The 15,192-nt window shown below is 40.3% G+C and overlaps 1 protein-coding gene across 1 annotated transcript; it reads right to left on the bottom strand.

Annotated features, from left to right (window-relative positions):
• Positions 1–2,739: 2,739 nt before the first annotated feature.
• LOC119724130 (ribonuclease H2 subunit B-like) lies at positions 2,740–15,148 on the bottom strand. The gene is made up of 10 exons (XM_038195050.1): positions 14,911–15,148; positions 13,966–14,037; positions 13,313–13,420; positions 12,287–12,360; positions 11,479–11,593; positions 10,195–10,365; positions 9,351–9,432; positions 4,424–4,487; positions 4,114–4,197; positions 2,740–3,227 (listed from the first exon to the last, which is right to left on the bottom strand). The coding sequence occupies exons 1-10, from the start codon at positions 15,017–15,019 to the stop codon at positions 3,120–3,122; spliced, it is 987 nt and encodes a 328-aa protein (XP_038050978.1). The 5' UTR covers positions 15,020–15,148; the 3' UTR covers positions 2,740–3,119.
• Positions 15,149–15,192: the final 44 nt, after the last annotated feature.

Genomic DNA, 15,192 nt, shown 5'->3' with positions numbered 1-15,192 from the left:
GGTGCCTCATAAAATGCATTATCGCGTAAAGTGAAAGTTCACTGTCGGGTATCAGGTTCCATGCCAGTTTCAGACTCAACACTTAATTATGGCCATCCAGTGAACACGTGTCCGACGCAACCTTTTGAAAAGAAACACGTGACTGCATGGAATGACGGCAATCATCATACAAGTAGCTGGATACGGAGTTTTGAGGATCAAACCTGTACCCCGAGTTTCTTTCGCGCGGTCATTAAACGGACAACGTAAGTTTTGAAGACACTGTTTAAATGGTCTTTTCAACCATATCAGTTCACGGCACACTCGTTTTCGAACCCCAAAAGAGCACTTTCTCTCGTCTTCTTTTAAGTAATCTATATACGGCAGATGCTTCACCGACAGTTTTACAAAAGACGATTGGGCTCACGCTTGTTAACTAACATAAAACGCTACCGGCTGGAAGAACAGTATTCGAAGAAAAAATAGAGACTTTAGCGACAGAAAAGTCCAACAACCAGCTTCACAAACACAGAAATCAAACAAGAAAAACCTCTGACAACTTTTCGCTTCTGCTCAAGCAAAATATGTTTCATTACGGTCATTAATATTTCTACTCGCGCTTAATTATAAACGTTAAAAGCACAAACACGCTACACCTTCACAGCAGCACACTCATCACAAGTAACGATTTAAATAGCAAAGGTCGAAATGAAGGAGAGAGTGAACGGACGAACGAGCCGTTACTAATTAAAATCGATAGGGAAATAGTGGAATCTTTGTTTTTTTCACGAAACAGTGTTTTATTGACAACGCCACCGCCGCAGGATGTGATGTTTGACATACGCGATTCGGCACGTGGTATATACCAATATCGACCGGGGCCGTCGGCATGGCAACTCCAAGCCGTTGCTATGACTACGTCGCACTGGGTCCTGTTTACAATGCACTGATTGCCACTCGAGAAGAAATGGTTGCGTTTGTTTTGTCGAGGACAGAAGCGTGGCCTCCCAAAAAATCGATTTATGGAGGAAACCGAAGGGACATAAATCTGGGTCACAATTTGCTACTCATACTACTACAGGGTTCCTGCTGTCCTGATAAAATCTTGGAAAATCCTGGAATTTAAAGCTATTATGGAAAGTCATGGACATTCATGGATTTGTTTTTTTCAAAGAGTCATGGAAAGTAACTATTCTAAGAAAATAAAAGCCATGGAAATGTCATGAAATCCTGCGCAACCCATACGTGATGATGCGTTATTTACAGGGGTGCGAGTGACCACTGATAAAAATAGCTGAAAACAGCTGAAAAAGGTGTAAAAAAAGTTGAACATTTGAAAATCTCTTATACTTTTCTACACAGCAAATGAGGGAGAAAAGCTGAAATCCATAACAAAAAAAGCTGAAATCAGCTTTAATGCTGAGAATTCACACCCCTGATTTAGCTATGGCAATCTTCCAGTTTGCCTTTATTCCAGTACCTACCTCATCCTTATGCTCTATACTTGCTCATTCAATACACCATTGTGATATGATTCTGTGGTGCTCATAGTCTTGTGCCAAACTGGAAGCTGAAAGGGAGTCGGGTCCCTTGCATCCAGAGCAATAGGCTCCTAATAAGATGCCCAATCAGCATAGGACTTGGTCTAAGAAATCCCAATTTGTCCAGGAAAAGTCATGCAATTTCACTTCAAGATTCCGTGGGAACTCTGATACTAACGATTAATAGAAATGTCAACATTACAAACACGTCAGTGTTTTCTTACTTCTCAGGTAAAAAAGGAGAGAAAAGGATGTGATATTAGAAATATGCCTTCAAACAAAAGGTCTTTTATTTTCTCAGTTACAGAAAAGCGATCTACAGAAAATTAACAATAAACAACTGATTCCTATATAACGAGCAATTTATACACCTGTACAAATATAATCTCGAAAATTGACATGATTGTGTCAAAATGGGCATGGGAGTCTTTTTAAGTAGGAATCATGAATGAAAGTTTGAATAATTCAAAATTCATAACAACATTCATTCAAACCTCAACCCTGTGGTGTTTCCAATACAGCTTTGTTTTTTATTTGAACACCTGATCCTAGGGACCTGATTTTATTAGCCCATCATTAGTCCCTCTACAGGACCCAAATGCCCTGCCTGTTACTCCTTGTGGGCTCTGTGCGCCAACAAGAGAGGGCGCTTTTTTACCACTTTCGAGAACTCCACGGACAGAATACCCAGTGGGGGCGTACCGGTTTACCTGCATATAGTGCGAAGTATGTATGACTAGACGACGTTGATTCTGAAAGTGCGCAAAACCATAGCGTCTTTGTCCAAGCGTAGAGCGTTCGCTTCGCTTGTACCCCCGGCCCTGCAAACAGGATGCTGGGATACTCTGATGAGCTTCACACAATCTTGTGAAGGAAGTGGCTTATGACCCTATGTATAAAGCATCTTGCTGCAGCTGTTCAAAACCGCAGTTAGACAATGTGCGCAAATGCTATCCGAAAACTTCCCATAGACTTGCGCACATTCCATACCGGATGTGATTTCTGTTTCATTGCGGACCATGTGGACAAAATTTTGAGCGTCGCATAATGCAATCTGACCGTTCGTGATTCGAAAAGGAGCCTGAGCGAGTGACAGGAATTGTAAATTTACAACACAGATAAGTTTTACAGAATTTCCTACATTATTACGCTTTTCAACAAGATAAAAAATCTCTAAACTGGAATAAAAGAGTAATGAATCTGTCTAATAACGGCGTTTTCAAACCTTGCAGAGTCATGACCTTGATGACGCGCAGGTCACTGGTCACGCAAAATCCAACCAATCAGAGCGTGAATTCATCAGAGTATCCCAGCGTCCTGTTTGCAGGGCGGGGGGTTACGAGCGAAAGCGTTCGCGGCAATGCATTTGTATGTCCCTCTCAGTGGTCCACCAACTCTCCCTCCATAACCCTTAAGGGGGTACATGTACTTGTACACGGAGCCCACACCGCCCAAAACTGCCCCAGCAGGCGATGATTGTTTGATTTATCAAGGAGTAAATACATTGTAATACAATGTAAGTGTTAATGGATGTTAATGTGTCCACAGCAACAGCTGCGTCAATCAGAAATAGTCTCTCTTTCGCTCTGGATTTTGGAATTATTTCGTAGAATTTGACTTCTTCGGTTTGCCGAAGAAGCTGGCGATGCTCTTCATTCCCGTCTTGTCGACTTTGCTGAGCGCCCTTTGTGCTGCCGTCAACTTGGGCTAAAAAAAAAAAAAAATAATGGACGGGAAAAAAAAAAAAAAAGTCGTTACCAAGTTCATGGTAAAGCAGGCCAGAAACTTCACTCTTTGATCCTGAGCACAGACAGGTAAAGGCAACAGACTGATCCATTCAGCTCCGCCCCCCTGGTGTTTTGACCAATCACAGCAGTTATTAATTGTCCGACATGCAGTGGCGTATCCGGGAGAAGGGAGGGGATGCAAAGTGGCAGAGTGCTACGGGCTAAATAGTAAAATTGGGATGGCAATATATCATCCTCCTTTAGGCAAACATCATGTGTCCGTCACCAAATTTGCAGGAATGAAGAGCACCACCTATTGTCTGATAGTGTCCATGATCATCCGCTTTGAACAGCGCCCCCATGTGAAGACGGTTCCATCCCCCCATGTCTCTGGTCAAAGCACTTCACAATTATTGCCCCTGTTCATTGGGCCAGTTTTCTACAGTAGCTTGAGATCAGCACAATCTGTTCTCTACCACCGGAAGTTCCCATTTACACTCTTTGGTGGATTATTGTTGTAAACTGTCTTGCCTTAGGACACAAACACCGCCACCACGTCAGGGTTTGAACCCATGTACAACTTGACCTGACTTTAGCATCTACAAGGGTGGATCCAGTGTTGGGGGGGGGGGGCAACAGGGGCCATCCCCCCCCAAAAAAACCCCCAAACAACCCAATTGTTTTTTTAAGTGACGTCGTAATAAAGGCGGGCACTTTGCACACCACCATCTTTTCCTCCAAAAATTGCCTCAGATCACACCACAGAGCATCTAGAATCCATAATTTTTTGGACCCGCTTCTTGACAGACCAAACATTTTTTGTGTTCTGGATCCATTCATGAGCATATGTAATCAGTCTCACTGACCTTTGGTTTTTCTGTTGAATTTCCGTTAAAGTTCTTGCTGTAGTCTTCTTCAGGTTCGCCATTTGCAGTGGACAACCTTGCTTTCTGTAAAAGGTGAAAAAATATTGGGAAATTCTGAAGAAAAAACAGATTCTACAAATAAATTAACTTTACTTTTTCAAGAGGTAAAAGCAGTAACTGAGGTATTGGTTTAGTTCAGCACTTTTCATTCTTCACTGATATCACATTGGGAACTCACAGTGATAAGCACTTAATAATGACTGTATTATTCTTTACTAGAGTAGTAAAAAATAAATTTACTATGATTTACCTTGGAGGGAGGTTCTGAAGCCGTGTCGGTCTCAGCGGCTTTCTTTTCTGCAACTGCTTTGATTCTGCGACAAATCATTGCACAAAATTGAATAAATGTTTTCCCATCGATTGCTTCACGAGACGAATTTCAAAGATTTTGGAGGAATCGGAATCCTAACAATTTGAATTATACTGAACCTTAAATGAAATATAGTGGTGGCTTTTTGAAATTCAAATTGAGAATTGAGCTTGGGGATATTCGCGGATGAAATTAAAGTATCGATATAGGGAATTTGTGTGATACAAGTGTTAAAATAGCCGGCAAACCCTATAATAGAAACGGGCCTGTGTTATTTTTATGTACCTGTAACAGAACCATTATTCCCTTTTTTCCCCCAGATTTAATCCTTTCCACAAGCGAGTCTGAATTTATACAATAAGAAGGAAGTAAAAAAAAATATGCACGCAACAACACGAGCGGAGAATGGTTTTGTGTGTGGCTTGCGGTTAGCTTTTGTTAAGGTGAACTTACTCGACCTTTTATTTGAGTAATATTGCTGCCCTATTGAGGTACTGCAGCATGACGATGCTTCAGGTTCTCAGAACAGTAAATAATATGCCACGTCAGCGAAAGGTAAACTCAAATACTGTATGCTACTGAGGCTGCTTGATGTTCTTATGACACTTTGTAGTTTATTGTGCTTGCACATATTTGTGCACAGAATGTTTTCCATTAAATTTGCCCTGGTTTTTAAACTCAGATACAGCCAGGATTAATCCACACAATGGGTGCGTGGAGTTACAGGTGCCTGTTTGTTCTCGTCGTTCTGTGTTCACTTGGTGGCCAAGTTGCCAGCACAGCTACACCAGAGGTGTGTGCTTGGATCGTAACACCAGAAGCCGATCGCAAAGTGCGCGGAGAGTTGGAGATGCGGTGCTTGGTTACCAACTTTGATTCCAGCAAACACCACGTTTTTTGGGACAACAAAGTTAGGTGTTACTACGAACACTTTCAAGTAAGCTTCACAGGCAACCGACGTAATTACTACGGAATACCTACTGAAAACGGATATCTGCTGAAAATCGTTATCACTGACCTTCGTGCAGAGGACAGCAATAATTATGTTTGCAGCCTTTGCACAGAAACGGAATTACCGTTACAGTTGTCCCTCCTGGGCGAATCAAGCGTAGCATTGTCGGTTCTGTACTTCCCTGGACCAATGTCCCTGATATGCTCCCCTAGTGGACTCGTCATGGTCGACCCCGGCACGGAGCTCAACCTGCGCTGCTCGTCAGACAGCGGTAACTCGGCGGTCACGATGGAGGTGACTCAGACACCCACACGGTGCGCTCGGTATTCCTGGACTTCCTCCAGTATGAACGACACGGTCTCGGCAGAGCTGGCACTGTCTGTGGGTCTTGGCGACGATGGGACGGCCTTCGACTGCACTATCTGGTCGGGGTATTTCCCCGATGAGAGACGCTCGTGTACCATCGGACCGATCCGGGTCACGGGCGCACCCGGAGCAGCCACCGAGTACACCCCGGCAGGACTCCCAGAGATGACCAGCTCCTCTCTTGCATCTGGATCTCTCACTGAACCTACAACTCCAGCCATAGAACAACCAAAAACAGACGACGATGATGAAGAAGTTGATGATGCTGCTGCTGCTACTGCTGCTGCTGCTGCTGCTGCTGAAGATGATGACGATGATGGAGATGATGGAGATGCAGGGGTTGATCAAGATGATGGGCCAACAGAAGATGACTCCGAGACTAAAAACGCTCAGACGTGCCCTCATGCCCCTTGGATGGCCGCCTTTCTGGTCGCACTCCTTCTCCTCGTAGTCTCCATTGTCTTACACGCCATCCCCCTCATTCGTAAATGGATCCCAATACGAATAAACAATAACAACTGCGTGGCCAGGAGACATCAGCCGCCAGAGCTCGATCCCAACATCGAGCTTCAGAACATAGAAGCAAACGTTCATCGCCCGAAACAACCGGAAGAGAATTCAGACGAAGAAACGGAAAACTGAAAACTATGAGTACACTAATTTCTTCCAATGTAACCGTTCTGTCACTAATTTTTGGATATACCAAAAATTGTAAAGGAATAAAAATTAGAGCTTTCTGGTCTTTTCAAGCCAGGCAATACCTTCCGTTATTGAGTGGTCGGGCACAACCCGACCACTCTTTGAATCTGTTAGAATTAATCTTTCTTTCTTTCTTTCTTTTCCGTACAGCACGTTTCCGCGGGTTTTCTCCTAAACGGTTTACTTTCAATATAAATCGACCCTCACCCCAAGTGGTGCATATTACTCTGACGTTATTATGTCAAATTACAAGCGATTTTAGCTGAAAAAGTGACAAATTACGTTCATCGATAACTCTTGAACAACATAATCAATGATGTTTGTATTCTGTAATCAGATAGCCCAATAATTGATAAACATTTTTTGTCATATACGTAAACTCACTTGACCTTTACTTCCGGGTCTACCGGGAGGTCAAAGTTAGGTGAATTCAAAATGAATATGTTAGCTGGAAATCAAAACAAAGCAAAATTTCTTCCGAACGGTTAACGGTACAATCACAAAAACGTATGTGAAATTGTACCATGTTACATAGATGTAATACATTTTGTTACGTCATCATGACGTCATCAGGTATTAAATAACAAGCAATTTAAGGGCAAATTTTGACAAAATAGATTGCTTTATATCTTTTGAACTAAATAGAGTATCGTGTTCGTTTTTTTCGTGAGGTTGTAGACTATGCCGTGAGAAACATTTCTTGTTCCCGGACACAAAACCGCTTGACCTTTACTGCCGGTGTTACCGGAAGTGCAATGAAAACTGAATATAACGCCAAAGCGGAAGCATTTTACTACGGACATATATATTATGCAAGTTATAGTGAGAAATGCTAGTCACAAAAAACAGTGTGATGACGTCATAATCCGAAAGGGTGCCCCCTAGCGCCACATACAAATGTGTTTGTTTTCTTTAATCTGAAGAACATCGGTTCCAATTTTACCAAATCGCCCCTTGATATTCTTTGATAAACCACAGATAACTTGGCAAGGTTCAAATTCATGACGTCATCAGACCGGAAGTTACGTCCACGAGCATTTGAAAATGATCATAATTTAAATTGAATTCTATCATTTGATCCATGTCGTATATCTTCGTAGCCCAAATAACGATACCATAACAATTAATGTTAATCTTTTGCTTCCAACTACTAGTGACATCATGGAACTGGAAGTTAGGTGTTATAAATACTTACAGTTATATTTTCCATATTTGCATATGTTATTTAACTTCACAAAAAACATTTTATCCACTCCGAACTAAATCAGTATTCACTTCGCGTTTTTTTTTTAAGAATGACGTCATCAAGCCAGAAATAACTCGTACATGTATGTATACATAAAATATTTATGGAAATTTAGCACACTGTTAAAGATGCATTTTTCAGCAAAATAATTTATTGTGATGGAAAGGATTTAATTTTGTGATCCTTTGTTGTTACATAAACATATTCATAACTTAACTCGGCAGTGTTTCATGAACAAATTGCCTGCCCGACCACTCTGCGTTTGTAACAACAAACGCGAACCTCTATTTATTTATTTATTTTTTTTTTATTTGTATTTATTTATTTATTATTATTTATTTTTTTTTTTGGGGGGGGGGGGTTCTACACCTTAACAGAGATGTAGGTCTATTGTTAAAGGATTATGAGGGCGCCAGCCTACCACAAGTGATTTACCAAATCGGTCGAAAAGTAATATTTTTGGCATAATTTCGACCATTTTCATTCAAAATTTCCCGTATAGGTATTTTGCATGCAAAAAAATGCACAAATCTATTTATATGAGTGGCATATATACATGTATATGTATCGGGCGCAGATCCAGAGGGAGGAGGGTGGGGGGGGGGGGGGGTTGTCAGCCCCCCCCTTCAGCTCTGACTCAAATACATAACACATAATGTAAAGCCCCCCCCCTCCCCCCGCTGTGACAAGCCCCAAAAAGATAGGTTACAATGTCCGCCTGTGCAAAAAATTCGGACAGAGCCAACAGAATTAGGCCTATCTGTACACTATTCTGTAATACAGCGTTAATGATGGTCGGATTTGAACAGCGCCCCCATTGAAAGTATGGTACGATCCGCCCCTGGATCCGCCCCATACAAGTTCAGTAGTTACAGATACTAATTCACATACAAACATAATACTCAGACTATATAAGACAGAAAATAACCTTTCAAAAATAACCGCTGAAATGTCTATGTAGTTAATATTTGGATTTTTTATCAGATGAGTTATATTTTTAAAAAGCGATTGTTTTTTTCCACGAATGTGTTCTTTTTGTAAATGAAATAGGTCGTTTGCTTGTTTTTCTTAACATTTTTGTCTTCCAAGCAACATGTAATTAAACGACAATTGTAAATACCAGCCTTGTCCTGAAAATAAATATAAATAAATGGGTATTTGTACATTTTCGTGGAATCAAAAGGAGATTTATGGTGTGAGTTTTTGGGATGTTGAACAATAGAGGACAATAGAATCCCCAATTCCTGAGAGGGCCCCAATTTGGATTCGAGTACAACACATATGGGAGGACTTCCTTAAAAGTTAAAAGTACAAACAGAAGAGGGACTGTAACAATAACCTTTTGATCACGAAACACGATTTCTTCAATAAAACTCTTTGTTTTTCTCCAAAAATCAGTCAGTTGATTGATCGTTTCAAAATCACCTACAGTTTTATATTTCTGCCAAATGACAGCAAGCCACACCGAATAATTTCACAGTGAGTTTAGTACCGGTACAATCTTTAATCAAAGTAAATGTTTTGATAATTATTGGGTAGGTTACTTTAGGATAAATGCAAATGATGCTATATGCCTTTAAAACACGTGATACAACATGGCTTACCCTAAATGACTGAAAAGCTGTTTGCTGTGGTCAGATGTGATGTAGTCGGAAAGCATGCCGGCTGCATACCTCAGATAGTCCTCTGTCAAGGGAAAAAATAAAACAAAAGCGAAAATAACGCAATCAGGGAAATAAAGGTAAATACATCAAAGGATAGAAATATAGAATGTTCAGTGCCCATCCACTTGAATTTGTCCAATTAGAAACAAAAGAACAAGAACTATAAATGTCAAAAAGCCAAAATCAACCACTGGGTCTGGTCATAAACAGTTGAATATGACTTCAAGATGAAAAGCTGTTTAAACAAACGAAGATAATGAATAACATATGTGACCTGTTCTGTCAAAAGCAGACGCTTCTGGGCAGAGGTTGAAATTGAGATAGGGCCAAAAAACGCTGTGGGGGTGATTTTTATCGATTTTGAAATTTTTGCATATTTGTAATCCTGAACAAGTCTAAAATATATTATAAAAGTATGAAACCCTACTTTGAATTCTATTATTTTTGATGATTTTAATAAGGTAAATCAGTTAAAGAAATAATTGTTTTGTGACGTTTGTGGCCATTTTCTCCGTTTTCTACTTTTCGACACAATGAACTTCAAAATAGCATAACTCTGCCCAGGAATGACCGGTTTCAAAAATTAAACCACCTATTAAAAGGAAAAAGAACATATGTTAACAATATGTAAAAATATCATTTTCGACCTTATGCCCAGAAAAGTCTGATTTTGACAGAACAGGTCACATATGACAATCTAGCAAGTGCCACATTGAGCTGAAATGTTGACTCGCGTATATGCAGACCTTAACACAATAACTACAAATAGGTTTTTTTTTCATACCTTTCGTAGCATCGTTGCCTTTACTGCTCCTAACAAACGTAGCGGAGTGCGCCCCTGATATGACATGGACATTCTTCTCTTCCAGTTTCTCAGCTAACCTCTCTACCTTGGCTTTCAGCCAGTCTAGAGCCTTATCGGAGTCGTAGCGATATGCTTGTACATCTGACGCTCCTAAAATAAAAAATTCAATCTGCATTCCTTGAAACACAACAACTTACAAACGATGGACAAGTTGTCAATTTTTAAGGTAATATACATTTTGATTGATTAGATATCACTTTTGACAACCAAAAATTAAAGTTGCATTCCTCGTGCCTTTTTTAAATTTCATCCCGAAAAATAGAATCCTTTTCTTAATTGCTATTTTTCTAGTAATACATAAGTTATTCACTTTTGAATCAGACATCGACTGAAAAAAAGTTCATGCTGCCTGTTTGCAGTTTCTCTAGTAACCAGTTCACGTCAGATGACGTTACACACGCTAAAGTTTTGCGGTATTCGGAACGGATGACCGATATACAAGCAACGAGCAAGGCCGGAAATATCTGTCAGCGAGCGAGGCCAAAAATATCAGGGTGTAGGCTACCCACAGATGATGGCCTGAACCCGTCTGGCATCGAGGTTCGAGAAAAACAATACGGCGCCTGGGTCCAGTCGATGTCAAATTAATCCGTCGCGAAATGATTAAACATCAAACATTTTTATTGCATTTTGATAACATAATAGTCTGCCCGGAAAAGTACCCAATAATACTGAATACAGCCATATTTTTGTAGCGGTATACCTTGGACTATCAAAATCTAATAACGCACAAGCCTACTCATAACTGTGGTTAGAAATAGCTTGGTACAGACTTGCTTCTTAATGTTCACTTTGTTCAGACTGCAAAAACCACTGATCTCTATAGAAAAACTGGAAAGTGTACAAAAAGCTGCAGAAGAATGCCATTTGAAGCAATATTGGAGAGACAGGCCGGTGATCTATAAAGGTCTTTGAAACACCCGGGTTCACCTGGTTTTAGGTTTTGTCCACCGCACTGACCACGTTTCACAATTTGTCAAATGCTATGGTTTACTTTTGAATAACGCAATTCACTTTTTGCACAGTTTGGAAGTTTAATCATGGCAGACCCAAATGCGCATCAACGTTCTGCAGTGTGCACACGCAGAACGTTTGTATATACGCGGTCATTTTTGAAAGACCGTTGGCGAACTGGTAAAGTAAATTCAACTATGTGACTTGTGTATGGATATGGAGAGCAGTGGCAAAAACACAGCAACTGACCCCTGACGCTGGATATGCAGTGCAGGTGAGAGGCTCCGGAACACCTGGCCAGCCGGTGGCATTGTGGATAATCTGCATCGTCCAGAATCTGGTCCAGTGTTATGTACTTCCCACTCTAAAAGGCAAACAAAATAACCAGACAGTTTATGTCACCTTATGAATTTATCGGGGTTCCCGCACCTTTAGGGCAATAAAATTCCATGACTTTTCCCTGACTTTTCCATAACCAAAATTATGAAAATCTGTGACCTAGTTCATCAACATGCAGATCAAAACTGTAAAACTTGTTTGGTGCTTTATCACATTTTGGGGGATATATACCAGGGCAAACAAGACAAAATGAAAATGCTTGTATCGGCGAAATGTGTTGCATTTTGTCGGGTATACAAATCAGATTTCCAATGCTAATTTATCAATATTCGAAGCTCAAAATTTAAAAAACAATTGTTCCTCACAAAATTCCATGACTAAAAATTGAAAATAAACTTCCACGACTTTTCCAGGTTTTTTTTCCCCAGGTCGCGGGAACCCTGATTTATCAAGATTGTGGATAGAGACTACACAGAAAATTTCAAAGTTGCAGTGTACAAAATTTTATTTTTTCACAAAAGAGGAAGTAATATTAAGTGATAGCATGATTCATTCCAGTTTCTTATTCCTATTCTCTAATCATCAATAATTTTGTTGATATTGAAATGTTACTTATTGGTTTTAACGCAGCTCCATCAGCTATCACAAAACTGGTCTTCCTGGGCAATAATACAGAAACTTGAGTTAAAATGTTTTTTTTTTCCTGACTTCAGCTCACCTTTTCTGCTTTCACGAGGTATGGCAAGATCAGGAAGAGAGGATCTATTGGAGTAGCCATCATGAGGGAGCCATCTATGAATAAAACAAAACAACAATTTCAGATTACAAAGACTTATCGATTGTTGATAATTGTGGGAGCTTTAAAATAATCATTTGTACATACCTGGGACAGATTACAGATTCCTGTTGGTCGAGAGTCCGTCAAGTAGTCTTAACTGTTTAAACACCAGTCAGCGATGTTTAACACCGGTTGTGGGACCCTGCACTCTGTACCACATGTGCCAGCGCACAATGCGCGCAGCGCACAATGCGCGCACCGGCTAAAACCAGGTACTTGAGAACCACTGATATGTTTTGCATATAAGGAGATGCTGAACCATAGAAGTGGCCTGAACATTAACCCTAACTCCCCAGCCTATTTTACTAGGAACCATACCCATTCAGGCAAAATCCAACACCCACATGGGAAATTGTACACACACACTATCGGACTTAATTTCTGGAGGTATGCCAACCCCAGTGTAAAAGACCATCTGTTTAGGGTACTGTACCTATCCTAACAGATTTAAACACAAACCTGCTGTTGAACTTTGATGGGTTGTGTTCGGTTAGGGTTAAAGGTATACATGTAACGAAAGCATTGGAAGCGTGTCACCTTTCCCACTTTTTTAGGCCGTTATAGATGGCCAGGTCACTTCATGAATAGCCTGCCCATTTGACTGATCAGACAGTTCCCACCTATTCTTTTCTCATCATTACAGCCTCTGGAGGACGGGTGCCTAGGTACCCGTGTTTTTTTCAATCGGGTACCCGCCTCCTGTACTACCCGTAAATGCACAGCCCTAGCTGCATAGCACTCGTCACTTTTTGTTTTGTTGGCACGACTGTGAGCTGAATGGGAACTTCTGGTGAAATCAAATAACTGTTATTCGGTTTGAAAAAAATTGGGTAACTGGATTTTGAAATCTCTGATTTTTCCCACCACTAATGACAACTGGGACTTAGTTTTGTACATTTGACTCACCCTCTTGTACGGACTCATCAATGAACCAGGATCTGTGCTTTTCTTTGAAAGACAGAAGCTCGAGTACTGTGCTTCCGTCACTGCTGAACATAAACATGGCAGACTTTTCTGGAAGGCAATCAGTTCAATATGACAGTTACAAAATGGGTAATATCATGGTCAAAGGAAAAAAAGAAGGTCAGAAAAACTGACGCAAAAAAATGAAGGCAAAATACAAGTTGACATTTCAAGGCTATTGGCCTTCTTTGAACAGAACTTTAGGTGGAATTCTTATGCGAATTTATTCAAATTCTCGGATCCGGCGTGATGTCACTGACCTTAAAGTCGACCTAGCAATGGTTGAAAACAAAAGTCGCCGCCATTTTGATTTCGTGTGTCTACGCATGCAGAAGTTCTTGTGGTTGCTATGGGACTTCGTGGCGTGCCATTATTTTCGTCCAGCAGATAATAATACGAAATGTAACATTCGCCACTTCTGGTCAAAGTGCCCAGATCTGAGAATATGTGATATCTCGTTTCATTGCTGTAACTATAGTCAATGAAAAAAAAGCATTACTACTTCCCTGACTGTTACTATAAATATATCATCTATTCTGGTACTACAATTAAAATGAAGCACAAAGTTTATGAGGAAAATTTTTATACAAATGTACCTGTTTTGGGATGTTTCAGTTTGACAAATGCAACATCCTGTTCCTCGCTGTTACTATCACTCACCACATTTTCTAAAAAATCAAACAGGGGAAAAAGATTTGTCCAAGAACAAATTTAGTGTTATTAATTTTAATTGTCTTTAGATTAAATTAATCAGTTATCACTTAAAATCAAGCAGAATCTGTGGGAAAGGTGTTAAAACAAATATTGACTGCTTTATTCTATTTTCCCTCGGCCTCGCCTCGGGATCACCTCGGGAGGATCACCTCGGGAGGCTAGTTTTACTACACCACTCGCAGCAGTCAGTATTTGTGTGAGTCAATCAGAGAAAGTCTCCGTGAAAATAACGTTATTACTATAACTTTTAAGGCCTACTGAAAGAAAACTGGCCCCAGCCAAATCCACTTAAGTTTTAGGTAGGCCTTCCATTTGTTATCAAAATTAATATATAATAAATAACAACTTTAGGCCTTGCATGATTATTGTTTGGGCAGCCATGGCAGAGGGGAAAGAACGTTGCATCATGATCCCGACGCTACTACTGTACTTTTTTCACCTCAACTGGCTCAAGGCTCAAGTCAATGAAGGTCAGTGACATAAATGTGGAAACTATATGAATCTGAGACTGAGAAACACTTCAAATTTGGTTAGGAAATAGGCCTACTTAGAAAATTTTCTTGACTCTCCAGACTCCATAGACTTTGTACACAATCGCAGAATGTCAGGTACAGGTTGCAACATTTTTTCCCTGTATTTATAACTATGATGAGATGATATAATTATTAAATAGGCCTGTGACGAGTGTTCAACATCTTTATTGAATGTTGCAAGTTAATGCAACCATGGCAACTGCAGCCAGTGCAATGCAACACAACCATGACAGCAACACTCAACAGGCATGACACTTGACAGGAAAAGCTTAGTTGATTGAACCCGATGCTTACTCGGTGCAACAAAAACCCACTGGCTTTGATCTTTTTTGTTGTGTTTCGTCATCTTTTGGCTGCTGTCTTCGTTTCTTGACGTTGTTGTTCCTCTGTCTCTCAATCGCATTATCAAACTGTGCACATATCACAGCATAAGCAGCCCTGAAATTGTCATGTTATCAACCGGATGACAGTAGATAGTGCGCTAGCTCCGCGTGTTTGTTATTTTGTTGCAATTGTCAAGTTGTAATTGATGAACTTTGACATAAAGCGCGCCAAATTTACAAGTATGGCTAACAT

This window comes from Patiria miniata, unplaced genomic scaffold, assembly GCF_015706575.1.
Source record: "Patiria miniata isolate m_02_andy unplaced genomic scaffold, ASM1570657v1 HiC_scaffold_18, whole genome shotgun sequence".
NCBI lineage: Eukaryota > Metazoa > Echinodermata > Asteroidea > Valvatida > Asterinidae > Patiria > Patiria miniata.
Note: the sequence above shows the minus strand (reverse complement) of the source record. Positions and strands in the feature narration are given on the sequence as shown.